Source organism: Poecilia formosa, unplaced genomic scaffold, assembly GCF_000485575.1.
Source record: "Poecilia formosa unplaced genomic scaffold, Poecilia_formosa-5.1.2 Scaffold26, whole genome shotgun sequence".
NCBI classification, from domain to species: Eukaryota; Metazoa; Chordata; class Actinopteri; order Cyprinodontiformes; family Poeciliidae; genus Poecilia; species Poecilia formosa.
The window spans coordinates 859,055-885,367 of NW_006799965.1; the positions used below are offsets into that span (position 1 = coordinate 859,055).

Genomic DNA, 26,313 nt, shown 5'->3' on the forward strand with positions numbered 1-26,313 from the left:
CTGTGCAGACAGAAACTGTGGCCTTTGTCTTCCTCTCTCCCCACTTCCTCTTTTCAGTTGGACTTGATCCAATCTGAATTTCCTCTGGAACTTTTCCCACAATAACCCCGAATATTGCCAAACTCTGAAATTGTGTTGATAGACGTATCTAAAAATCTAAATGATGTTCTAGGTTTAGCCCCACCACGCAACATTTTCAGACTTTAAAGTAGTTCAACCATTTGCTTATTTTGCTTTACCAGAGACTAAAACTAACAAGTCACTCATCATTTGCAGATTCATTTATTCTGACTTATGTCCAAAACAAATATCTAAATAATTTAATTTTTCTTTTGCTTTTGAGAGAGAGAAAAAAGACCTTGACTTCTATGTTGATTCTTGGTTCCACATAGTTTCAAAATTGCACAAGTTAATCAATTCTGGTGAATACATATTTAAAGTAGTCAACCAGTTGCACAGAATGCCTCCAGTCTTGCTGAAGTTGCCAGCTGTGCCGTTAGTTTATCTCATCTGAGATATATATATATATATATATAGAGAGAGAGAGAGAGAGAGAGAGAGAGAGAGAGAGAGAGAGAGAGAGAGAGAGAGAGAGAGAGACTCAAAGAGACAGAGAATCACATTGTATGATTTTTATCTAATAAATTAAAACTTTTTATGCATGAAATAAGCATTTAGTCACCAACCAACCAGCCAGGACTGTGGCCTTTCACCTTATGGAGCATCAAAGCTCCTGAGAAAGCCCAGAACTACAAGGCAGGTCAATGACCGGAAGATTTTTTTTTTTGACACACAGGTGTACAAACATCAACAAGCTAAGGCAGCTAAATTTATGTTTGCTCTGCTTTAATAAGCACCAAGTAGAATATCTGAAAAAGTACACATAACTTTTGTTGTTTCTTAAAGGCCAATGGATTCATACAGATTAAATCAATTCACACAGCAGCCGACATTAAATATATATTTTTCACAAAATAATACCATGCAATTTAAACACTACTCTCTGAGGTCCATTTTTATATAATAACCCAGTGGAAAATAGCAGATACGCAACATATCTGTAAAAATCTGCTCACAAGGTTACAGAGAGGTAAGCCTGTAAAACACAAAGCAGAAATGTCTTGATATTTTAAAAAATGCTATAAATATGGCACATAGAGAACAATGCAGAACATGGTTTGCATTAGTTCAGTTTACATTCTTTTAGTCAGAAGGAGACCGATTAGTGGTACCACAGTATACTGTACCAATGTTTCAAAGTTACGATTTCTCCGTCATACAGTTTCTATAATTCAAAGTCCTTTCACTGAGATGTCAGGGAAACGACCAAAGAGTTTTCTCTGCAAACGATCAACTGACTGAAAGAAAGCTACATCACTGTTCCTGCAACAAGTACAACAAATTCAGTCGATTCTGAAATAATAATAAAAATAAAAAAAACTGTCATGACATTGAAGATTAAGGACCATATACTGTGAAAAATGACAAAAGGTTTATATTTTCTGCTTGTATCAAAATATATAATTGCTATGTCTATGCTTGCAAAACAACTGTGTAATATAAAATAAACTTTACATGTAATGACCAATATTACATGTAATATGCATTATTTTGGAAGCAGAAGAAATTGCTACTTTTACATTTAAGACAAAAGCAGATCGTGTTTTATATTTTTGTGTAAAAAAATAAATAAATGTGAAAGCAAAGCAGCTTTATGAAATGATAGGAATCTAAAATCAGCTGATGTCAAAACTTGGGCCTTGGATTTGTCAGTATATGAACTTATTCCATAAACATCCTGGCATGAAACCAAAATTACACTCTTTATCATTTACAACCGACAGTTTCATAAATAGCATCAAAGCGTCCATTTTTAAAGTCTTCAGTAGTATTATTGTTTATGCTTGAAAAAACATTGGGAAGCATTCCATACGCTTAAAAAACTTTATAAAACTCAATATATTAACAGTAATCACTGCAGTCTGTGACAGCTTTCACTTCCACAGATTTCAATCCACCCTTCAACATGTGACCAGCACCGTATCAAATGTATTTTTTTTTGTATTCTATCTCCTCCGTAATACAAAAGTTATTTCTAGACCTGCACTGCTTCCAAAATCCTTGCCCTCCCTGAATCTCTTTTTATGGCATTAAAAAGTCCAACCAAGATTTTATTTTTTAATTGCTTAGAACCATTAATTGTTTCTCTCCTTCTTCCTCCGTCTGTGCGTCTAATCTCGTTCCTTCATCTCCGTCTGTGTTTATCTGCGCCACTCCGAGTCGGTACAGAGAGTCTCTGATGACCACCTCTCCAGGCTGACAAGCCTTCACAACCTGGCTGATCTGCTGGTTCACTATGTCTCTGCTGCTGAGGAAGTCTACAAGTCGGTTGTACAGGTAGTAATAAGCCGTGTTGTTGAAAATCATGGGCTTTGTGTTCACATCGTCTTCTGGTTCTTTTAAAGAGTCGTTCTCCGGTATGTCGGTCTGCTCCTTTATGTTTTCCTCTTTGTGATGCTCCTCTTTCTTTAAGTCCAGCTCTGTTAGCAGGTTGATGTACGGCTCCAGATCTCTGCAGCGGATCATGCGGTGGTGCTCCTGAGCAGGAGCGTCCCGCGCTGCCCCTGGAGGATAAGCCAGCCAGCAAGAGGGGGATTTTGTGATGGGGTGAACCAGCTGGTTCTCTGCTACCAAGGAAAGGTCAGCGGCGTACGGCTGGTCCTGCAGCTCAGGGCATGTCACGAACTGAAACAGAAACTAAAGTTTGCCTGGGCAGAAACTTACTGAAAACAGAGTCGCAGAATGCTAAATAAATAAAAGAAAAAAAGAAGTTTCATTTACTGGATTTAGATCAAATCTGCATCTAGCTGAGCTGTGCATTCAATCAACAAATAGATTATGCTTTTGTCTGTGTCGTCAGTGTGGAACTTTGGTTAGTCTTTCTACGCCTCTTCTTTTATTTGTATCCCTGTAAATTTATCGACTTAATTTAATAAATGCCAATTGAATAAAAGTTTCTCGGTTTGTAGACTTTCTGGAGACACTTACTTCTGGCTTTTCAAAGGGGTCAGAGAAGCAGCCCTGGTTTCTGCCCCACATCTGCGTTGCCAACTCTGGATACTGCAGATCGGTGCAAAGCGCCACTTGACGAGGACAGTCGCAGACGTAAACCGGAGGCCAGTAACGGGAGGAGAGGAGCAGATCGACGTGGTCTCGAGCCGTCTCTCCTCTCACCAAGTACTTGGAGGAACACACCACCTACAGGCGTTTTGAGCAAACAACATCTAGCGTTCTAGAACCGTAACGCACAACCAGAAATAAGCCAGAAATGTGAAAATCATTATGCAATGAAGCCTATTGCAATAGTCAACAAGTCAATTAATTGAATTGAATTAATTGAACTCTTTCTCCACTTTTAAATTGAATCAATAGCAGATCATTCCATCAAGGTCAGACTTTAAATGTAAAACCTGAAAAAAAACCCAAAGACCGTAACGTTTTCACCGCTCTGTCTTCATGCGAGCGAGTACACAACCATGATCCAGTTAAAGAAAATAGTTCTTACAACAACCTCTTAGGAAGTGATGATGCACTAGTTTACTTTATACACTACATACTCAGAAGAGGAGATAAAGGAAATGACCTAAAAACAATGACCGTTTTCTTGCTGTTAATGCTGATTAGTACCCTTCCTGTCCATAAAACAACTGTCCACACTGGGGAAAACGGCAGAGGTCCTCTAACCATTGTTTCTTTAATACAAGTGTCGCCGTTTTTTGTTCTTCTGCTCATGATCTCAAACTTTACATTTATCTACTCTGAGTCTGGAAACACCAACTCCCAACAAGGAGAATCACCGTCTCTGACGACTCCTCAGGATGGGATTTTATTTGCATTAAAGGTGTTATTTCAAATATGGCAAATAATCTAAGAAATGTGCAACTTTTAGAAAAAGGTACCACAAAAATCTGTAATTTCAGCCCACAACAATCACAAAAAAAACAAACATAGCAAGCTCTGAATGGACTGATAGTTGGATGGAGGAACTAATGAAGCAGTGAATGTGTCATGGGTGGATGGACATAGTGCCTATCGAGACGTAGAAGATTATTCCAGACTGCTTATGGATCATGTGTATACAATGGATTGTATTGGAGGCTTAAAATGTCATAATGGCTGCAGTTGGAGCATTGATTGATTTTATTTATTTATTTTTCCAGGAACATGATAACATTTATGGGCTTGTTTTAATCATAGCCATTTTGAGTTTCACTGAAACTAATATAGTGGCTGAACAGCAAAGGGGAAAAAAAATACAGCAACAATGGCAACTGAATTTATCATCTTAGCAGCAGATTGTCAGAACCCAAATTCACTCAAGCTGACCTGACTTATTTAGCTCATCCCAACTTCACATCCAGCATTTATTACAGAGAGGGGACTTGTAATAAAAATAAAGAATGAAAGTGGGGCAGAAATATGCAAAAGATGCACAGATAAGAGGACCGGTGTTTCACCTTGTGGGGGCACATCTTGGACAGCTTGCCAGCGGTGAGATGGGCGGGTGGCTGTGGAGCCGTGGGAAGGCCACTGTGGACATGTGTGTACAGGTTGACCAGGGAGGCCAGAAGCTCGTTCTAGCAGTGAGACACAGAAAACATGACTTACTGCAACAAGAACATTCATTTTAAAAGAATAATTAAAAATCCAAATTACAAATGAGCATGTGAAGAGGAGATTTAACCCAGAAAGCCCAAAGATGGAGATGTTGGATGAAAGATTTTGTCTATTTAGAGAGAGAGGAATTGATTAGTGTGTATTAACTGCAACGGTAAAAGTTATAGTTTTGCTATTGTTTGAAATAATATTACTGAACTTCATCTTCTAGGGCAACTGATTTCACTGGGTATTATTTTAGGGTGTCAAAGTAAAAGCACGCTGAATATAAATGCATATATTTGTAAAAGAATTGTTATTTTCCTTCCAGTTCAGAAGTACTACATTACGTCAGTCAATCAGATAAAATCCCTACAAAAACTTTGAAATTTGTGGCCATTAGGAAGGAAAATATGAAACAGCTCAAAGGGTGTAAACTGTTTTGTTCAAAGGCTACGGTAAACCCTGGCAAAAGGCTCTCTGGTCTTTGTTGTGGCTCATTTGTTTCGTTCCCAGACAAACACACACCTTCGTGGAGCCAGGGGTGAGGTCCACTCCACAGCTATCCAGTATGGCTCTCAACTCATCCTCGCTGTGATCTTCGACCCTGTCGAGTCTGAGCTGACCGTCATGGATGAGACGAACCAAAACTGACGGATCTCCTGAAAACATCAGAAAATGATCTGATAGCCAACAAACCAACCCACTGAAAGAAAGATCCCATAAGCAGAAACACGCAATCCATTTGTTTTTAATCTGTAAATAAAGCAAATGGCTATTGCGATATTGACACATTTGTTTATTTCTCAAGTCTGAGGCTGTAATAAGTGTAAGCAACATGATTCGGCAGGTGTGCGTACCTGCAGGCTGCTGTATTGGTGGCATGAGCTTGTCTTTCTCCGTGTTGATGACAGTGGGGCTCCTCATCAAAGGCGGCGCGAAAGGAGCGATGATGGAAGCATCCACCCGCGTGATGGGGATGTCTGCGGGGAAAGCCGCTTGCTCGATCGCTTCCCCCTCCATGGTCAGCCAGAAGTCGTCTACATGAACTTCGTCTGAGACCGAACACTCCGGCCAGGTGAACTGCAGGATAAAAAGGCGCATGACGTTCCCAAATCAGCTGAAAAATTACAAGCATGTTACCGATTACATCGACAGTCTGTCACCTCCACGTTCTTCAGCTCCAGTACGTCGTTTCTGTGTCTTTGCGCAATCTCAACTTTCGGGGCAACGCCACAAATGCCACAGATCATGTCGTTGTAATCCCGCATCGTCAGACACTCAAAAGCCCAGTAGCCGCTCAGGAAAAGCTCCTGAACGTGAGATGATTCCTCTGCAGTAAGACTATGGACTAATGTAAGAGTAAACGCATCAAAAGGCTGATAATAAATAAATAAATAAATAAATAAATAAATAAATAAATAAATAAATAAATAAATAAATCTACTGTTGAATAAATGCATGTAGAGGTAAACTGGACTTTACTTGGATGATTTTGGATTTGGTCAAACACAGACTGTGCGGCGAGAGGTGGTGTCTGGCCCAGTTTGATGTTGGCTCTGATCTTCAGAAATAAGTCGAGACTCACAAGGAGTCGATTCCCAACATTGAACAAACCTGAACAAACCAGAAAACAAATTATTAGACAGGAATGATTGACTATTCTAACACAGCATTACATGTTATGTTGGGTTCCTGTACGGACGCAGCATGTGGCTCGTTCTCCATGGATGCCATGAAATAGGGAGAGAAAAAAAAAAAAAAGCTAAATATGCCAAGATACAGACAGAGAGATCTTCAGCTAATACAATATCCATTTAATCATGTGAGTTGAGGGCAACTCTGCCAGGCGAAATAAAAGCTCCTCTCAGGTTGTCCTGTTGGCCGGGATCCTCAGATAATGATTGAGTTTTAAAGGAATCTACTTAAAGTGTTTCTTAGAAACTGTAATTCATAAAAATTAGACAACTAGAGCCAGATTTCAGAGAGAAAAAAATAACTGAAGACAGAAACATATGTTGCTTAGACATAAAACATTTTCTTTTCTGTCAAACAATATGAAGCAGTGTTATTATCCACTGATCTGCTTCTAAAACTAAAAAAAGAAGCTCAAATAGGGATAATAGATAAATGGAGATGCAAAGTCCTTTATTATGTAATAATAACCAGACTATTAAATATGATGAAGATTTTGGTAAGACACTCACTTTCTTTTCTCAGAGAAAAAAAAGGTAGAAAGGTATCCAATTAGTTTGTGAGACAGATTTTGTTGTGCTATAGCGCCCTCTTGAGGCCAATTGGTAAAACAGCGTGAATAAGAAACATCCACAACTAGTCCAGAGTTTAAACCAGGCTGGCCCTATTCCAACAGGCGATTACACAAAAAGTACATTTTAAAACAGTTTTTCCTTGGAATTAAAACAAATGATGCTCAGAATTATACAAATCTGCTTTACTGCAACAGCTGAGCGTGTGTGGTTACCTGGATGCAGATCTGCAAAGCTGTGCAGGGCCAAACACCGAAGGTTGGGACACACTTTGAGTTGCAGAGACGCCGTCTGCATCAGCGTCTCTGTGAGCAACCAGCAGTCCTCCTGCCCGGCAACAGTACTGCAAGGTCCAATTGTAACCACGTATGCAAGTTTACGTTAAATCTCAGAAATCAAAGAGGCAAGGTTGCAAAAATGATGAGGCAAAGCGAGGGAAAGCTCGTCGTGCATGGCCTTACCCCCGCTCTCCTTTCAACAGACGGTAGCTGCAGAGGCCGCAGTGTGTAGCTGCTGATTCATAAAACTGAGGCCACCCCGTCTCCAACAGCGTCTCAGTCTCAGCATCACTTCCCTCACCGTTCTTAACCAGGACTATTTTAACGCTGTTCAGCTCCTGGATGAGGCTCATTGTTTCCTGCAGCTCTGTGTCGCTCTCAGGAATCTGCAGGGTGCTGCGGATCAGCTGCAGAGTGCTCTGGCGCTGGACGTCCCTCTGAGCAGGACTCAGGTCCTGATGGGGATCCAGCAAAGTCTCAGACTGAGGAGGAAACAGAAAGTTAGTGAGAGGATTTCATGCACACAGCAGTTGGCATCAGCAAATCGTGTTTGCATGTAAATAATTTGATGATGAGTGCTGTGAAATTGGATGATTAGCACTTGACTAAACCTGATTGTTGATCAGTTACTCATAGACAGCACTCTTAGGTATGGAAGTTGTTACTGAGGGAAAGAAGAGGCAAAACCTTATAGCATCAAAATGTGATAAAAATAAATAAATAAATAGGACAATAACTATGTCATAAAAAATGTAAAATGTGTGAAAGACCAAAGAGAAAAAAAATCAGTTATCCATCTTGGTGTACTGAAGCAGCCGTCACAGCTCTGAGCTTGAATTCAACCAGTGCGCCATCCATCTACACTTTAAAAATAATCTGGATGTTGTGCTTCTCTTACCTTTGGAGGTTTGGTATTCTTTCTGGTCAACTCGCTGCCACATTTCGGGCACACAGCAGGTTTGTGACGGTTCTTATACATGTAGTCGCAGGCCGGGTTCTTACAGCGGCCCCTGCCTCGTGCTGTGGATAGCCCCAAATCCTGAAACGACACGCAAAAAAAAACAAAAAACATCTGTCACACAAACAGAAAAGAAACCACAGAGAAACAAATTTTCCATGAAAAGCACGGGGTTTACTTACAAAACAGGAAACCGTGTGTCTGAAAGGCACTAGGGACAAAACATTCACACCTGTGTCAGGAGTGGAAGTGGCATGTTTACTCCTGTCTGCTGAGATGGAGGAATCCTGCAGAGGGGGACGCAGTGAGTGAAGAAACTTGACCTCATCACTGTCGCTCTGTGTTTTCAGTGTTGACGTGTGTGTTTTCACCTGGGTGGTTGTCGTCGTTGGGGCGGTCTGGCCAAGCTGCTTTAAAGTGCTGGGTTTAAGACTCGACAGAATCTCTTGAGGCACTGTGGCTACAAGCACAACCACGTCAGATGAACACCGAGCACATCTAGAAATTACATTTCTTCTTCGTGCATGTCAAACGTGTCGTGAACGCATTCGCGCAGCGCAAAGTGGGAAATTACGTTAAAAGTACCTGCTGCTGAATGGCTGCTTGTAGAGACGCCTTGAGGTTTTTCTTTCTCGGCTGCCACAGTCAAGATCTGAATCACAGCGCTGCCTGCGAATCAACCCAAACACAAGCAAATGTGTTGACCCGGGTAATAGCAGCTTATTACCTGAAGTATATGCCACGGGATGTTTGTCCAGTGTTACCTGGGTTACAGACGGCAGGAAGGATGGGTCTCACGGGCCTCTTCTGAACAACAGCACAGCTTCTCGCTGGTTTCTGATGCGTGCTTTTGGTATTCACTTTTATTTGTTTACTTTAAAAGAGAAAAATAAAGAATGCAGTCAGATATTCATTTAAAAAACATGAAATGTCCAGTGGATTACATTGACTAAATTCTTCTAAGATAGAAAGAAAAAACAATACCTTTTTCACTAAATTCCTTTAAATAACCAGAAATATGTAGATATTCAAGTTCAAATGAAACAACAATTTTTCTAAAGATTTTGAACAACTTACAATAAAGATGTTTGAAGGTTCAATATAAATTTGAAATGTCTACTCCTAGGGTCAGCTTGTTTATATGTAATATGTAACATGGCTATCGATGTGTAACTGGATCCTGGATAAAGTTTTATCTCACTTCATATCAGTTTTGAGGACAGTAGAAATTCCTGAAATCATTTATTACAACTATTGTTATTTTGTAAGTCTAATTTTATAACTAAAAGAGCTCCATTAAAAATCCCAAAGATACCAAACTGCGGAAAAATAACAACCAACACCTTGATGTTTACCATATTTGAGGCAGAGGAGTGTTGCTGCTGCCCTCTGGTGGTGCTGCAGCTGATAGTGCAGGCTGTTTTCTGTTGCTCCGATTAGCTTGTCCTTCCTTGTTACCGCCACCAGATGTTTTGCTGGTGTCTGCAGAAACATGCAGTGTAGCCTGACGGCTTTCGTCACTCTTGTTGTCAGTTGTTAGCCTGGAAGCACCGGCTTTATCTTGTGTCCTTTTAGCCTAGAAGAAACACAAATGCAGTCAAAACCAACTGAGTCAACCGAGTCAGAGCTGTAAAGAATACTTTATATCAAATATCGCCTGCTAAAAGCAACTGAACCTTTACAGCAGGTATCCATTTTCCTCCCAAGTGGCTCCCACACTCGGGACAGGTAGGTGGTTTGTGTCGAGTGACGTAAACAAAAGAGCAGCCAGGATTCAGACACCTCCCCCGACCTCTCCTTGTGTATGTCTTTACAGACTGCAGTAAAGAAGAAATAACTCACTTTTTTTTTTTTCAAAATTTATTTTAGAATAAACTCTGCCTTAAAAAAAATGGGTTTTTACCATTTTATAAGAAGGTTTGGGAATCTGGTCTGATTTGGCCCCTACAGATATCATCATGACTGGCTGCAGGGAACTAATGCCTGCTAAAGGCTGAGGCTCCAGTTGACTCTTGAAAGAAGGATAATTGGGAGAAACACTTACTGAAAATAAACTGCTTAGCTGAAACATTTTATTTCCGTTTTAACGTTTAAATTCCTGTCGTAAATCATTTACATAAAGATCTCACCTGAGAGGGCACAATGGTCACCATCTGCGTAGCTTCTCGTTGCATCATTTGCACTGCTACTCCACTGGCTTTTGTGTTCAGTGAGACATCATTCAGCATCTCATCAACAGAACCCTGCGAGCCCTGGACATCTGTGGAGGTCAGGGTTTTGGATGAAGACCATGGTGAAGTTCTTTGGGGAGAAGACACCACCGTTTCCTCTGCTGTATCACTGGGAACAGTGGGGGGCTCTGAAATCTCCACCTCTGCGGCCAACTCAACAGGCGCTACCTTGGACTTGGGGACCCTGAGGGCGACCGAGCACAAGCTTCCTTCAGCCGAAAAATCAATCGATTCGATGCACACTTCTGACTGAGAGCCTACAGCTTGATAATTAGGGGAGGCGCTGTTGGGCACCAGGAAGCAGTTGGCTCTGGGGAGGATTTTGCGGAAGCCCGGCAGGTGTTTACTGGAGCTTTGAGATGTCTGAGGAAAAAAAAAAATCACAAGTAAGGAAGTTGTTAAAGGCTTCTGAAAGCACATCAGAGAAAAAGATGAGAAAAAAAAATCGGTTTAGTCTCATTCAACTGGTAGCAAACTTAAGATCTCTATCTATATATATATATATATATATATATATATATATATATATATATATATATATATATATATATATATATATATCAAGACAAAACTTGTGAAAAGTGGCTTTCCCTAAATACTTGACACAATAATGATCTGCCTCAAGAATCAGAGAAAAAAAAAACTCCCCCTAGTATCTGCTTAGTTTTAAGAACTTGATTCAAAGACAACTGGAATGTAATGTCTCTTGGTTTGTCAAAAACTACAAAAGTTTTTCAAATACTTTCAAGATATATTTCTAGAAGAAATATGAAAACAAAGAAATTAGATTTTTTTTAAAGGACTTGTGGAGGGGGACTAGGAGATTAGGTGATTGCTACCTGATTTTCTTTAATAAAACAGGTTATCAATGCATATTTTGTTCAATGCCCTTCTTGGAAGAAACCACAGAATATCCACTGGGTCCAGTTAAGGATTCTGGCTTGGGAGATTGTATTCGGAACTATTTGTGACTTTATCAATGGTGACATAGAAAAAAAGGGGGGAAAGCAGTTCCAGGTAAAGGAAGATGAATCCAGAGCATGATGCTGCCAACGACATGTTTTACTTCAGACTTTATAGTGTGTGTTTTTTTTTTTGTTTTTTTTTTTTGTTTTTTGCCAGAAGTACATCTTACATTTGTGGTGGTTTCAAGTTGTGTTTTGTCTTACATAAAGCATTAGGTTTTGAGAGAAACCTGTTAAAAAAAAAAGGTTTCTCTTGCAACCCTGCTCCTTAGTTCAGACAGATGGAGAATAGAGGAGAAATAGAATACTACCAGAGATTGCAAGAAATTTCTGCAGCTGCTTTGGAGTTGCTATCAGTCTTTTGGCAGCGTTGCTGATCAGCTTCCATTTAGCCTTTCCATCAATTATGAAACAATTTCCAGTTTCTCTAGTGTTATTATTTACATTTTGTTGTGTTTCCTTGTGCACAACGGCAATAAAAGGACTTCTGATTCTGATTACCCATGCTATTTATAATATTCTATGAATATAAAAACATTCATAGATAGTAGGCATATATAGTGCTAGGGCTTTTCACAGAGACATGTGTCTCACAAGAGCATCTGAAAGTTTATGTCAGATTAATGATTCGGTAAAATGGTGGATGGGTGATAACTCACAAAGACTGAACACTGAATCAAAGGGGCATAAAGAAAAAATATTTATTTAAAGCTGCTTTAAAACCAACCATTCCAAATTATTCCTTCACGTGACGCCATTCACATTAAAAGAAGACCTTCAATTTATATGTATGTGTACAAATTTTCAGTCCTGAAAGTTCCACAAGATTAAATTAGCTTGTAAACTATTCATTTGTTAATACATCTGACTTACTGTGTCTATCCCATCCTTTTCCAACTTGGCTCTCTCCAGATAGTAGCTCTTCTCAGCTACACTCAGTCTCCTCCAGCTCTCACTGATTCGTTTGTTGACTTCAGACTGAGGCAGATTCGGGGTTCCGAGTTGCATAACCTGGTGAACATCGAAGTAGTACAGCAGGTAGGCAGATCTGGGACAAATGATAAATTACACATACAAATTAATACATAAAAGGAATTACTCCAGGTTCAAAAAGACACTTCAAGTTATCCACATTACATTACCGGGGCTTCTTGGGTCTTTCATGGCTGTTTTCATCAGCCTTGCCCCTCTTCTTTTTGGGGGACGTCATCTCCACTTGGCTGTACACATCTTCAACTTCTTCAGTTACTTTCACAACCTCTAACACCTCCACATTGTCCATGTCTTCCATGGATCAAGGACACTGCTAATAAAACGCATGGGTTTAGTTTACCAAATATTCAAATAGATGCTTTATTTGCAGGATAATTGTGCAACTTTACCTCCCTCTACCGACAATTACAATAGAATAATGAAACTGCAGCTTAATTGCTTAAACATTCAGAATGCATTTTGATCTGTTTATGCAATGTTTTATAATGCATTTGCCATGCACTTGCTTGCAAAAAGGAAAGAAATGATGCAGAACAAATAAGCCCAGACTCATAATTGGGACGAAACACTGAACATAGCTCTGCAGAAAAAAAGTATAGCCAACTTAACTACACTGAAAAAACGTGCATGTGAAACTCACTGGTTTAATGGCGTGTGTTCATACTGCCTGCACGCCTAGTCAACTATCCAATGAAATGCCGTCTTGTTGAAGCCTTACCTATTATCTTCCGACCTTTAAGAAACTGCTCCAAGGGTCTACTGGGAGAAGCCTGTCATTGCATAAATGGTGAGGAACACCTCTATGTTCATTTTTATGCTCCAGCAAAGATTTACCACGTATAAATGACTGTAAAAGCTCAATAGTCCTAGCTTGACAAAACGACTGACGAGAAGAAACATGGCGATTTGTTGCTATGGGCTTCGTCCAATCAGATTTCGCGATAGATATGTCCGATCCAATCACGTAAGACGTTTTTGACACGTGAAAATGACTCTTGCGTCCCGAATATCGTTGTCATTGCAGTCACATGGAGGCGCTGTTTCCAAAGACTGATTCAGTCGTAATTTCGATTTTGCTAGCAGAGCCTGCTTTTGTCTGTTCCTGTATTTTACCAATCTCCTGTCCAGTAGGTGGCGCTAATGCAACTTCTGCGTCTTTTCAAGAAGAAGCAGACTGACCGAAAAAATGGCGGATGACAAGGTGAGTGAGATGTGTCTGGCTGCTAATTTATAAATAATATTTTGCTGCTCATGACAGCAATAGTTAGAGGAGCACAAAAATATGGTATCCCACAGAAAATGTTAGTTCTGTGTTATAATCACTTGGGAGGCTCTCAGAGAGAGGAAAGAAAGGAGCCGACCCTGTGAACATGCAAGAAACTTCAGAGAAACTTTATGTATGTGATGATGAGGCAAACTGCCGCTAGTGTACTTTTACTGTACATCACGGTCTGTTAAAATCACATACGTATTGTGGATTATGGTTTGTGTATGTTTCTTTTTAAAAAAAAATATGTATCTCACATGAGATGTGTTTATTTCAGGATCCTCTGAGACAGTTAAAGGATCTAACTCGGCTTAAAAATCAGCTGGAGGCCATTCAGAGGAGAGTGGAGACCGAGGTATCCGCAGAATTTCCCCAGGTGAGCTCATATAGGTGCCCTATGATCAAGTAGGCATGTGGCGCTGAAGCAGGGCATCTTCGTCCAGTTTTACATATTCTTCTGTAAGATATATTTCTGAAACTATCAGTACCTCAATTTCTAAATCAACAGCGTCACAAACAGGTTGGAGATTCGTGATTGATTTCCGACCTTTAGTTTTGTTCCGACTTACACTGATCTCAGTGGTTGAGAAAAACAATTATATAGTCTGTAAAATATTGCCAGAGCCTGCCATTTATTTATACTAGGTTCATAAGTGACAGGTGTGAGAGCAGTTTCTGCAAAACAAAGTTTTACAGGGACTGTTTTCTATCTTTAGAAAATACAACTTACCTTGAAATGACACTTTATGTACTTTTAAATCATCTCCTTAAAACTCAAAATAACTTTATTTATACAGTTTAAACGTTGATACTTTCTTTTCCTTACTATCAGCTTCGACATCAAAAGAATGTCTAAATGTTTATGATTTAGTTCTGTGGATGCACAACTTTAACATAGTTTAGATTTTTGAAGTTCAGACTGTCCTGTCCCTTGTTAGGCTGCGAATAATTGTCTGATTCACAAGTTGATGTCCTAGCGTATCTCTAATTGTCAGATAGTGTCGCAAAATTTGTAATAGTAGCACTACAGCTGTTACGTATTCACCCCCTGGGATGTTTTACACTTTTTATTGCTTTTGCAAAAGAATTTTGATCAACCAAATTTGGCTTTTTTTTTTTTTTTTTTAAGAAAAAGAAACAGAAAACCCTTGAACGACAAAGTAAAATCAGCTAAAGCTGAATTTTAATAAATTTCTTTGCGTCTCTTTTCCTTCTGTAGGGAAGCACGGTGCTGGGATCGCCCTTCCTGAAGGGCTTTTTGGCCGGCTATGTGGTGGCCAAGCTGCGCTCCTCGGCCTTCCTGGGATTGCTGCTGGGAACTGCCACCGGCATTTACGCAGCCCAGAGCTATCAGGTGCCTAACATTGAAAGGACCGTTAAAGATTACATGAGCACAATGAAAAAGGGACCAAAGTGAATTGGGCTCACTAAACGAAGAAGTGCTCTTGGAGGTACTGGTCCACGGCAGACTGGAGTTGAACTTTTCTGAGTAAGGAGGATTTATGGATGCATTCTTTTGACTGGAATTCCACTGGGGACCTAAAGAGAGAAACTTTATTCGCTTTTGCTGTTGCTTTGGAATCAGTTCGATCCTGCTTTAATTTCTACTTTTATCTGTCCACTGTTGACACGTCGCATCTGCATGACGTTGTGCCTACGAGGGCTTAACTAAAGCAGCTATATTTATATTAAGGCCTTTGGATTTTAATATGGAAAACAGGCAGAAACTTTCCCCACCTCATGTAACCTCGCAACTTTACTGTTCAAAAAATAATCACAATTTAATCTTAGAATGTGTTGGAAATAATAGTTAAAGAAAACCGATTGAATTTTTTTGTTTGTTTTTTTTGCACTGAAGTTATCCTTTGTACTTGTCGGAGCTGGTGTTTGTTTTGCGTCATTTAGAATGATTGTAATCGAGAACGTGGGGCCTCAAACCCCGGCCGGGACTAAGAGACGGTGGGCGAACAGGATCAAGTGGGGCTTCCTGTTGGGCCTGATGGTGCTCATCTATGGCTCTCATGCGCCGCTTATCACTCTCACCAAGGTAGACGGTCAAGTCCCATTCAACGCCTCCTCCTGCGTCCTCATGATCGAGCTGGCCAAGCTGCTCGCCTCCCTGCTCAGCCTGGTTTTCACAGGCGCCACGTCAATACCGCGGTCTCCTCCGCGTCTCGTCGCCCCTTACGCGATCCCCGCCGTGCTGTACACCTTAAACAACAACCTGGTTGTCGTCATGCAGGCCTACATGGACCCAAGCTCATTTCAAATACTCTCCAATCTGAAAATAGCTTCGACCGCCCTGCTGTACTCCGCCTGCCTGGGGAAGAGGCTGCGGTCTGAGCAGTGGTTCGCCCTGGGGCTCCTCATGGCTGCGGGGGGCTTCCACAGCTACAGCAGCCTGGATCTACAAGGCCCTGAGAGGATCGACGTCAATGAGGGTCCCAGGCTTCACATCACTGCTTGGGGGCTTTTCCTCATGCTGGTTTACGCCAGTGTGTCAGGGCTGGCAGCAGTGTACACAGAGAGGGTGCTGAAGAGTCAAAGGTTGCCCCTCAGCGTTCAGAACCTCTACCTCTATATGTTTGGAGTGGCAATCAACGGGCTGTCCTCTCTCTCCTCCTTAGGAAGCGACCAAGGGTTTCTGGAAGGCTACTCGGGGGTGGTGTGGGGCATCATCGCAGGACAGGCAGCCAATGGACTTCTGATGTCTGTGGTGCTCAAACACGGTAGCGGCATCACCAGACTGTTTGTCATTTCCTGCTCCATGCTGGTTAATGCGCTGCTGTCCTGGGCCATCTTAGGATTACAGCTCACTCCTTTGTTTCCTCTACCTTGTGCACTGATTGGATTGGCAGCTTACCTTTATTACAGATAGCAGAGGGTTCGTTAGAGACCTGCCCGTTTGGGTCCAGAGGAGCTTCAAACAAAAGCTGCCAGTTGTTGTCCTTAACATTTGAGATTATATTACTGGTACTGTGCAATGGAAAAGTATCCATTTCTCTCGAACACATTTCAATGTAATGTTATTATACACGTAAAATCTGAAAGGTAGGACTTTTGTTTGAAACGTGATTCAATAAATGAATCACTTTTTGAGGCAGCTGCAGATCTTTTGGGGTTATCAAGCAGTGCTACATCTAGAAACACTTTTACTCTTCTCTAGTTGAAACTCGCTCAGATCAGAAGCAGAGCTTGCCACAAATCAGGTCTGGACTTTGACTGGACCGTTGTACACATTTGTAGGACAGTGTTATGTGTAGGTTTGAGGCTACAGTCCAGCTGGGAACCTCCTCTTCAGTTTCAGGTATAGTAAAGCCTGTGACAGGCCTGGTACGTCATCTAGTTCCATTTAATTTTCACATAAACTCTAACCAGCATCCCTGCTCCTACTAAAGCATCACCATCATTGTGGGTTACCATGGGGATCTTGTTTTGAAGCTGATGTGCAATCATGGTGCTTGTCAAATAATTGAATTTAACCAATTTAATTAAATTGGTCAAACTTCCAATTTAATTAAATTGGTTAAACACCTTAAACATGTTTGCTGTCTCTCCCAAGTGGCTTATGTTAAACTTCTTATAACTTTATTTCAACAATGACTGTCTTTCTGAAACTCTCTTGTAAAGTGGCCTAATTTGTGAAGTGCATGGCAAATCCTTTTAATAGGTTGTTGCACCTGAGCTATGGATCCCTGCAGCTCCTCCAGAGTTACAATGGGATTCTTGACTGCTTTTCTGATCAAAGTTCTGCCTCATCAAACTTCCAAAACTTTAATCTTCACACTGAGGTTGGTCCATTGCTTAAACTACAGACATTGAAGCTGAAGTGTGACAAAATGTGGAGAATCTTAAGGGATATTCGCACTTTTGCAGGACGTTGTCTGGTTTGTGTTTTTTGCCTTTGTGTTATCTGCCTTCTAAAACTGAACTCCTTTAGTCCTTTACTTAATTTACTTCAGATGCAGAAGTGTTAACAGTGTGTCAAAGAACGAGCTGACGAAATTAATCAAATGTTGATTTTTTGTTTTTGTTTTGCTACACAGTTACATTGTTGCAGAGACATCCTGCAAGGATCCATAATCATACACCAAATCCTCTTTAAAGCACATCAGGGATAAAATGTTACATGTTGCGTTTATGACCAATAAAGTTTCTGAGCCGTTTGCCAACACGCGTTTTCTTGATTTAAGCAAAGTATGAGACTCATTGATGCTGGTTTATCAGGTCAGTCACAGGATCTCCTCGCACAACAAGAGCGTCTTTAATCTCCCCCAGTGCTGCAGAGTTAGAGAAACATGAGAACATTGTGAAGGGTCTTTCCAGTTATGTGACCAGCTTGCTGGTTAAACGCTGACCTTTTCGAAGTTCCTTGTTTTCTGCTTGCAGCTGCTGGTTCTGAGCAGACAGGTAGATGGCATCCTGCACAGCTTCCAGCAACACGCTCCTGTATCTTCCCTCCGAGATCTTCCTCTGCTCCTCGCTAACTTGACGAAACGCCCTGAACACCTGCAGAGAAGGAATACTGATAACAAGCATGTTTGGGTGATGCAGTTAGATGTGGGTTGGGTCAATTGGATTCTTGACTGTAAAATTATTCCGTTACCAGGCCCTTCACAAGCATACAAGCAATAACATTGGGGTTGGCCTATGCTTGTTTATTTTTTTAGATTTTAATACAAGTAATTTACTCAGCTATGACAGTAATAAACTATTCACAATAAGGAGAAATGACAACCAGGCACGCTTTGGTCGGCTCATATTGGGGCCTTCAACTGAATAAATACAGTACAGTAAGGGCAAAATTGCAAGAGTTGGAGCCTGTTATGGACAATAATGGCTAAGATTAGGTTTAGTAACATGCACCCAAGATTGTTTCCCTTCTCTAAGACAATGAGGAGACTGGTAGTAGTTTAAACCACAACATATTCACAATCAATTTATCTTGAAAGGCACGTCTTTGAACCTTTCTGAAAGTTCAAAGACGTGAACTTTCTTAAAGAAAAGCCTTAAGAAAATAATTTAAAGGTAGAGTTTACAACATTCTAACTAAGGCCTCTTTTTGATTCTTAGGTTCAATTTCATGCACATCCTGAGGAAAAAAAGAGTTCAATGTTACTCTGCATTGAAAAAACTCTGTTTTTTTGGTTTTCCTAAACTATGCAACTAGCTTCTCTCTCAGCCTAAGATGTTTTTTGTGCTCTCTCTTTTTTTTTTAATGCAAACCTTTTTCCAAACCAAGAAGCTATATTTTGTGTGGATTTAAAGCCAATTAATTCCCACCTGCAGGCTCTCTTCCCTCAAACAATGCAGCTCCGTTTGGTGTCTGTGATGCTGATCCTGAAGGTCGCTTTCTGCCTGCTGGGCCTCAGCACGAAGCGCCTCCATTTGCATCACCAGGACCTGCCTCTCTCTGCTCAGCACCAGCAGCTCCCTCTGAGGGCTTTCTGTCTGACGGAGCAACGAATAAAAACAAGAGGTTAAAATGGGAAAAAAAAGTTCAAGGAAATCCCGGTGTTAATATGGAAGTGCAGGCCATTTCTGCCCACCATAAATTCAGCCTTGCACTTAGCCAAACTGACTCAGCACTCTCGGCTGAGATGGATCACAAACAGAATGTTAAACAACAGGGTATCTCATTATCTCACCGGCGGCTGCTCCTGCGCCAAGTCTCTCTCCATCTTCGCCACCTCCTCCTGAATTAATCTTGTGTGATCCTCCTTAAGTTGCCTCCTCCGCTCCTGCGCTTCATTGTATTCCAACTGAGACTAATCATTAAAATGGCAAAATTAACGTCTTAGTGCGTGTTGCCCACTAATCCAAGCATAAATCTTGTTTAGATGTTGAAAAGACTGGACTAAGCTTTGTAAATGTGTTGTCAAACCAGCGGTCGCGTACGCAAAGCTTTCTGCAAAGAGTTACCCTAGGAGGCAATAATTGCAGCACTTTCTAAAAGATTTCTCAGTGGATTTCTAACAAGATCCTGCTGAAGGAGGGTTTTCACAAAGCTTTCAGGAGGGGTATTACTTACAGAAGTGGCGAGGGTGACATTTGGGAGGCTTAAGAGTTTCTCAAGTGGAGAAAATAGTGGAAAGGAAATGAGCAAATGAAACAATGAAGATTTGCTCAGGGTTAATATTTGAAGTTGAGCTCCAAGGGATTTTTCTCCCATTTCTCCCTTAATGCTCTTATCAAAGAATTAAGCTGTGTATGGGGGAAAATATTAACTCAAATGTGAAAGTTTGGGGCATTAAGAACTATTTTCAGGAGAGACCCCAGGCACCGTAAGAAAATAAAATTTCCCCAATCAGCTTAGCTAACGGTAAGGCGCAGACACTCCAGGTAAAAGAAGAAAATAAGTAATCAATAAGGCAGCTACAAAGTTATCTATGCCGTCACAGTGAAACAGTGTTGAGCATTGATCACTGTAGGCGTCTTAAAACCAGACTAAACGATTTATGAGTCGGCCTTACCTTTTTGAGTAAGACCCAAAAAGGATCCCTTCCTCTAAAATTAGACTATGTGACAAAGTGGCCATATGGAAGGTATTCTTAATGATGCACCAGGTAAAAGGTTTGTCAGACCATACTGAAAGAACCCTTACACCAGAAAAAGATTATTTTGTCAGAACCATAGTGGTACTCCATTATGGTAGAGCTGGTGATGTCATGCTGTGAGGTAGCCTGCTCACAAGGATATCTGCTTTACTAAGACTCCAGGAAAATGTGTCGCCATTTTATGCTTCTTAATGTTAGAAATGTCCTGTAATATGTAGGTTTTTAGTTTTTAAAGCTTGATGCTATAAAGACCAGGCATAAAAGTCAGACAGAAAAGTTAGTGAGGTTGTAAATTGTTGTTATTGTGGCAAAAGTACATACATGTTCTCAGCAGAAACCTTTGACTAACAACAGCGAAAATGTGTTATATTTTTCCTGAAAGAAATCAAGAATAGATCAAAAATAGTCACTGAAAATGGCAAATTTCTGGTTTTCCGTTCATGTTTCGAGCTTTAAGATAAATGGCACAATCCGTCTAAACTGGAGATAGAAATTGAGCATCTCAGCTTGATCAGTGGACAACATAAACAAAGCAACATTTGAGGAAATGTTCATTACTGGTTGACAGAATTGGGACTTTGCTGAAACATTCCCATTCTTCAGTGTCTCTTCTCTCAGAGCTTCCTTCAGCTGTTGGATTCTGGTTACCCGCTCCTGGACCTTTTCCGCGCTGCCTTTACCTTCTGGAAACACCAGAGACACACCGAATACTCAATCAGGAATAGCTTTATCGACTGCACTGTGAAATTTATCCTGTTACCTCTGATGTGTTCCTCCATTTCTTGTCTCAACTTTTCCTGCAGATATTTAGCTGTCTCTGTACTTGCTTTCTCTTTGATGAGGCAATCTACAGAAAGCTGGTGGCTGCTGGTTGATGATTTCTGTCACGTTAAAAAGCAAATATTAAACTCGATGATTTAGCTACATTATATTTTGGTGGAAAACCACCAGACCTTAATTTTGGTTTTTATTCTCTCTGACTCCTCTCTCCTCTTCTCCCACGACTGACGTTTCACTATCTGTTTTAGAGATGGCAGAATACATTTTTATTGCACTCTCATGCTGCTGTATCGAACGCTGTAGTTTTGATTTTGTTTTATTTACCTTCAGATTCTGAGTCAGCTGAGCTAACTTGTAAATGCTCTGCACCTCGCTCTCCCCTAGCAGTACCACATTTTGTAGCTCCACGATCCTTTCACGAAGCTCTCGCTCAGTTGTCCTCGGATTCCAGCAAACAGAAGTGGGTTTAGTAACTAATCCTCTCACTTTCTGAGCCAAATGTAAAGCAGATTGAGTTTCATCATCAAGGAAACCTGAGAAGAAGTAATACCCAGAGTCAGGTTTAATTCAACCGCCTCCCGCTTATATGTTCCTTTCACTTACCTTGAGGGTTGATGCAGTAGATGAGAAATGTCCTGTTGCTCCCTGTAAGTGCATCTTTAAGTAGTTGGTGAAGGAGGCTGTCACTGACTACAGGAGGAGAGTTTAGTGTCTGGTCTACGACCTTCAACAGCGGGATGACTCTGGGAACAAAAAAAAATACTTATGTTGTGAAAATAAGGAACAGCATTATTTTTCAAATAACTTTGTATTTGGAGAAAATTACAATTGATCACCTAAAATAATAATAATAATAATAATAATAATAATAATAATTCTTCCTACCTTTTTTTTATGCCTTAAGAAAATAAAAAAAAAACATTGGAAAAAAATCCTGACACAAAGCATCATAATTCATGCATGAAAGGGTTAAATTCTGTATGTTCTGTTTTTCTACATAGAGACAATTTTCTTGTTCAGGAATTTTTCTCTTCTAGTCAAAGACCGACTCTGTCATTAACTCCCCGCCTCCTTCTTTACCTTCCCCATTAAAATACTCTTGTTCTCCCAAACCCCCCAACATGGCAGATGGCTGCTTCTTCTGAAGATTTTCATCCCTGTGCCGGTTGTTTTGAAAATGGATATAAGAATGAAGCTTAAAGAAGAGGTATGATTGTCAGAGACAATGACATATCTGGGAGTCGCTGCAGGAACATGACAGGCCCTATGGGAGAAACAAGCCAGGAGGGTTTTCTTACACGAAAGCTCACGCTGTTAACACATTGTCTTGATTTATGTCACTTACTTCGTTGTCATTTTATGTAAATACACACTCTGCTCTTGGACAGATGGCAATGAGCCACTGAATATATATAATAAAGCTAAGAAATCTCTGAGAAATTAATTCAGTAAGACTGAAAGCTGCAGTTTCAATCAAAAGGGTTATTAATTTTGGGGAGAACTCAAAAGTACACTGTCTTCTTAGTTTAGACTAAATGTTTATTATATCTCAGATTCAATTTACAATAGAAATTATACATTTTATAAGAGATGCAGTTTAGCTGCATGAATTGGATTGCAGTGTGGAGATATTAAAGTATGAACTGAGGCAAACATTAATATGCCACATGCATTCTGGACAGGTTGTTGCAGTTCGGTGAGCATTGGTAGGTAAATATTTGATCAGCCACTCAGACTCGTGTAACTGATCTGTTCGGCTTGCATGTCACCGACCCTCTGAGGTCAGTCCTGCTGGCTCCTCCTGCGAGGCTGAACAGCTGCAGTTTGCTGCGGCAGACATCCGACTCCGCCTGCTCCGGATGGAGTTTCCACTCAGCTGTCACCGAGAACAGGGAGCTGCATCTGAGGAAAACACGTGACACGGACAACAAGCACGTTTATTTATTCAGATGTCTCGGAGAGAAAGAGAGTTCTCTCACTGAGATTGCAAGATGTTTGGTCCTGTCCTGTGTGTTTTAAGCCTTTTCGGAGCGCATTGATGAAACACGACCTACCGGCTGGAAATGCTTCCTCCGTTGGTTTTCATTGACTCCCTGCAGGCTTTAAAAACATCACAGGCTTCCTCCGCTGAACATACACACACCTCAGATAAACCTTCTACGACACTGAGAAACAAAACAGAGATATATATGTGGTTTATGTGTCAGCCACATAGGCATTAGTTGTTTTTTTTAAACTTGCATCTTTTTATATTCTTGGGCTTTATATATTTTGTAGATATGATTATTTGGGGAGCACTTTATTATTTCCTTGCCTCTGTCTTGTTCAATAAATGGCGAAGGAATCTGTCACTTGTGCTTTTGTACATCTGATGTTAGATTTGAACCACTTTAAGATTTGGTAAAGAGCAGAACAAATACACTAAAGCCTCAGATAAAAGGATTTTTAAAATCATGGTTGTACCTCAGTATATAGCGAAAAAAATAGTGGTTGCTATATATAGCAACCGCTAATTTGATAAAGTTTTGCTTTCATCAGGCCAAAATTTCTTGCAATCTTTTAAAGTGGTGATGATCGATTTTTCACCACACTTTCTGAAGGTCTTTTTTGGCTTTTTCATGTCACTTGACCATGACGTGCAGTGGGTTCAAAAAGGTTTCCTTAATATAAAAAGATAAATCTGCCCGAGGCAGTGAGGAAGCATTCCGCGGTTTTAAGTCTGGGACAACAAACGCTCAAATTTCGCCTCAAGCTTTTGGAGCAGGTAAAATCATCTGGCATATTGACCTGAGACAAAGCAACATTACAAAAAGTCAGGCAGGTGAAATGCAGCGTAACTACTGAGAGAATGTAAAAGTGATTAAAACATTTTTTAAAAGCTATTTGTAAAAGGAATTCAAAATTGGAAAAAAAAATGTGTTCTTGTTTGCTTGTACCTGTTGGAAGGTTAAATCATTCAAAGCGAAAGGCGATTAAAGCATGTCTTAGCTTCTCAAGGTTGCCTTTTGACGATATAATATAATCTGTTTAGACCGTGGGGGAAAAATTTTGATTTTTCTGTTTTTTGTTTTTACAAAACTATTACACATGTGAACAAAGTTGTTGGCAAACTTCTGTTAATTACCGAAAAGGCCACAGTGGTCAGTGACAGAACTTGAAACCGACAAAAAGAAATAAGAAATAAAAATATAATACAATTTAACCAATGAAAATCAGACACTGATTTTGAAATGAGGGTTAACAGAACGTAAACAGGCCTGGACAAAAATGATGGTTTCTATAAGGTAAGGTAATTTTATTTATATAGCACATTTTCAGCAACAAGGCAATTCAAAGTGCTATAATATAAGATTTGAGTAAATCACTGCAATCAAGCGATTCCTTTGATTATCAAAGAATTATTACTCTGCTGCACCTGTCGCAGGTACTTTGGCTAACTCTTTGTGAACAAACTTCTCCACTTGTCTCAGGTTTGAAGGATGTCTCCAGACTGTCTGGAGAACGGCCTAGAAAGAGTAGAATTCATTAAATAAATCTTTTTTTATTAAAGAATTGTATCCTATGTTCAATATTAGATCAGGACTCATAGAGGGCCAGTTCAGAATAGTCCAATGTTTTGCTCTTAACCTTAATTGGGTGTATATCTTTAGGATGAGAGTCAATTTTCAAATGTAAGCACGATTTTCTCATGCGGAACAAAAAGTTGAGAGAGTAAAAAGGTGATCTTGTTGGTGTCGTTGTGTCTACACAGGAAAACATTTTTCTTATTCTCACTAGAATTTTGAACATTTTGTGCCATCTGTCTCCTGAAATCGACAAAAGGACTTCAGGACAGAACATTCTCCAGTGTGCTTCAGTGGGAAATAAAGATGACAACCTACTACATAAACAGTGCCCAAGAGGCATCAAGTACTATGACAAAAAAGGGTGTAAAACGAAACCCTGTGGGACTCCCCCCACGGGAAGTCAGCAGAAAAGGAGATAAAAAAAATCACTGATGGAAACACAAAACGTTTTTATCCCAGAGGCAAGATCTGTTGATCAAGGCAGCTTTAAATAATACCAAGAAGGTTTGACCAGTTGGAAACTAAATATTAGACTTTCTTTTCAAAATCTAAATTAACGCGGTACGTAAATACATAATATTAATATACCTTCCGAGTACAGGATGGGTTACGAGCTGTAAAGTTTCTTTATTGAGGCTGAGGAGATCCAACGTGCTCCCGTCTGGGTAAAACTGTCAGAGAAACAATATTCCAAGTCATGTCACGTCGAAACTGCTTTGGGGTTCTACCTTTCAACACAAGGACAGACCTGAAGAAATGATACAGAGGTGAAGGACTCTGCTGTTTCCTCTGATGTGCAGCTAAACAGACTCGTCAGGACCTGAAACAAGGTCAGAGTCTCAGAATCCGGTCAAAGCAAGAATAGAACATCCTCAAATGCGCAGAGTAAAATTGTTACTGTCCACCTGTCTGAGGATGCTTTTGTCCGTCACGGCTCCGACCATCTCCGTGGGAGTTCCACACATCAGCAGTGCTACGCTATAGCATTTTGATACGGCCTCGGTCAGAGGCCGCAGGAGCTCAGAGTGAAGACTCTGCATGTTTCGGTTCAGATTGTTAGTTTCTGAGATTTGCAATATGTAATAGCAAACAGAAAGTGCGTGAAAACGGAGTAGGAAGTGTTTTACCTCTACACAGTCGGCTGTTACAACCTGATCAAATGTGAAGGACTTTGGTTCCTAAAAAAACACGTCTGATATTTGTGGCACCTTCCAGAGAACATCTGAAATATTCGCGGTGCAGGAATAGGTTTACCTCATTCGTAGCAGATTTGTGGTTAATTTCACATCCTTCGGCTGCTAAAGCGGCACAGTCTTTATGTTCTGTGTGTCCAAGAACACGTGAACCTTCTTCAACTCAGCACTCAAAACCAAATAAATTCACATATTCCAGTAGTTTACTTACCTGGGCTTGTCGTGAGTACAACTCCCACTCTCACCGTCTCTGCTCCCCCACACATCTAACAATGGATGGAGATGAGTAGCAATTCAACCAACACAAGTCAATACAGTCTTTACTCATCTTAAATATCTCTATGCCTCTGGAGAAATTATACAATTTATTAAAGTAAGTACTGTATATACTTACAGGGGTGTTTATGATTGCTGTGGCCATCCTGAACGTGTGGCTTTGCACAGCCACTTTCTGACCTGGATTGTATTACAGCAGGGTGAATTATTAATGAGACAGAATCTACTTTCACTGGCTTAAATCATGGGACTGCAGTTTCAAACGATACATTTTTAAGGTCACTTATGAATTTTGAGATTGGGCAGGAATGTGTCATTAAAAAAAA

General features: G+C 40.4%; 3 protein-coding genes across 7 annotated transcripts; 1 reads left to right on the plus strand and 2 right to left on the minus strand.

Moving 5' to 3' along the window:
• Positions 1 to 829: 829 nt before the first annotated feature.
• On the minus strand, positions 830 to 13,252 carry hmgxb3 (HMG box domain containing 3). Of its 4 annotated transcripts, none has more exons than XM_007548300.2 (21): positions 13,067 to 13,252; positions 12,498 to 12,658; positions 12,229 to 12,403; positions 10,289 to 10,753; positions 10,063 to 10,170; positions 9,836 to 9,976; positions 9,515 to 9,735; positions 8,924 to 9,033; positions 8,745 to 8,828; positions 8,531 to 8,619; positions 8,342 to 8,446; positions 8,100 to 8,240; positions 7,385 to 7,683; positions 7,139 to 7,266; positions 6,142 to 6,273; positions 5,823 to 6,007; positions 5,517 to 5,739; positions 5,185 to 5,318; positions 4,518 to 4,637; positions 3,049 to 3,258; positions 830 to 2,745 (listed from the first exon to the last, which is right to left on the minus strand). In XM_007548300.2, the coding sequence occupies exons 2-21, from the start codon at positions 12,644 to 12,646 to the stop codon at positions 2,179 to 2,181; spliced, it is 3,786 nt and encodes a 1,261-aa protein (XP_007548362.1). In that variant the 5' UTR covers positions 12,647 to 12,658; positions 13,067 to 13,252; the 3' UTR covers positions 830 to 2,178. The 4 variants fall into 4 exon arrangements, with proteins under 4 accessions (XP_007548362.1, XP_007548361.1, XP_016525061.1 ...); XM_007548299.2 differs by having other exon boundaries at positions 12,498 to 12,661; XM_016669575.1 differs by having other exon boundaries at positions 12,498 to 12,661; positions 12,989 to 13,078.
• Positions 13,253 to 15,502: 2,250 nt separating this feature from the next.
• On the plus strand, positions 15,503 to 17,787 carry LOC103135522 (probable UDP-sugar transporter protein SLC35A4). Its single transcript, XM_007548304.2, has one exon. It carries the CDS (start codon positions 15,522 to 15,524, stop codon positions 16,491 to 16,493), a length of 972 nt encoding a protein of 323 aa, XP_007548366.1. The 5' UTR covers positions 15,503 to 15,521; the 3' UTR covers positions 16,494 to 17,787.
• Positions 17,788 to 18,976: 1,189 nt separating this feature from the next.
• On the minus strand, positions 18,977 to 26,164 carry LOC107835829 (kinesin-like protein FLA10). Of its 2 annotated transcripts, XM_016669578.1 has the most exons (14): positions 26,106 to 26,164; positions 25,923 to 25,977; positions 25,773 to 25,840; positions 25,646 to 25,696; positions 25,424 to 25,552; positions 25,267 to 25,338; positions 25,107 to 25,189; positions 23,007 to 23,117; positions 22,726 to 22,854; positions 21,556 to 21,695; positions 21,277 to 21,485; positions 20,933 to 21,191; positions 19,264 to 20,855; positions 18,977 to 19,062 (listed from the first exon to the last, which is right to left on the minus strand). In XM_016669578.1, exons 1-12 carry the CDS (start codon positions 26,130 to 26,132, stop codon positions 21,099 to 21,101), a joined length of 1,167 nt encoding a protein of 388 aa, XP_016525064.1. In that variant the 5' UTR covers positions 26,133 to 26,164; the 3' UTR covers positions 18,977 to 19,062; positions 19,264 to 20,855; positions 20,933 to 21,098. The 2 variants fall into 2 exon arrangements, with proteins under 2 accessions (XP_016525064.1, XP_016525063.1); XM_016669577.1 differs by having other exon boundaries at positions 19,264 to 21,191.
• Between the last annotated feature and the right edge of the window lie 149 nt (positions 26,165 to 26,313).

What these genes read in the sequence shown, in the direction of transcription:
- hmgxb3 (XM_007548300.2), bottom strand. Translation starts at nt 12,646, where the DNA reads ATGGAAGACATGGACAATGTGGAGGTGTTAGAGGTTGTGAAAGTAACT. An exon ending in TCCTGCCGTCTGTAACCCAG is followed by an intron (nt 8,829 to 8,923) that starts GTAACACTGGAC and finishes GTTGATTCGCAG; the next exon opens with GCAGCGCTGTGATTCAGATC. An exon ending in CAACGACGACAACCACCCAG is followed by an intron (nt 8,447 to 8,530) that starts GTGAAAACACAC and finishes CCCCCTCTGCAG; the next exon opens with GATTCCTCCATCTCAGCAGA.
- LOC103135522 (XM_007548304.2), top strand. Translation starts at nt 15,522, where the DNA reads ATGATTGTAATCGAGAACGTGGGGCCTCAAACCCCGGCCGGGACTAAG.
- LOC107835829 (XM_016669578.1), bottom strand. Translation starts at nt 26,132, where the DNA reads ATGGCCACAGCAATCATAAACACCCCT. An exon ending in CAGCAATCATAAACACCCCT is followed by an intron (nt 25,978 to 26,105) that starts GTAAGTATATAC and finishes ATCCATTGTTAG; the next exon opens with ATGTGTGGGGGAGCAGAGAC. An exon ending in ACAAAAGCATCCTCAGACAG is followed by an intron (nt 25,339 to 25,423) that starts GTGGACAGTAAC and finishes ACCTTGTTTCAG; the next exon opens with GTCCTGACGAGTCTGTTTAG.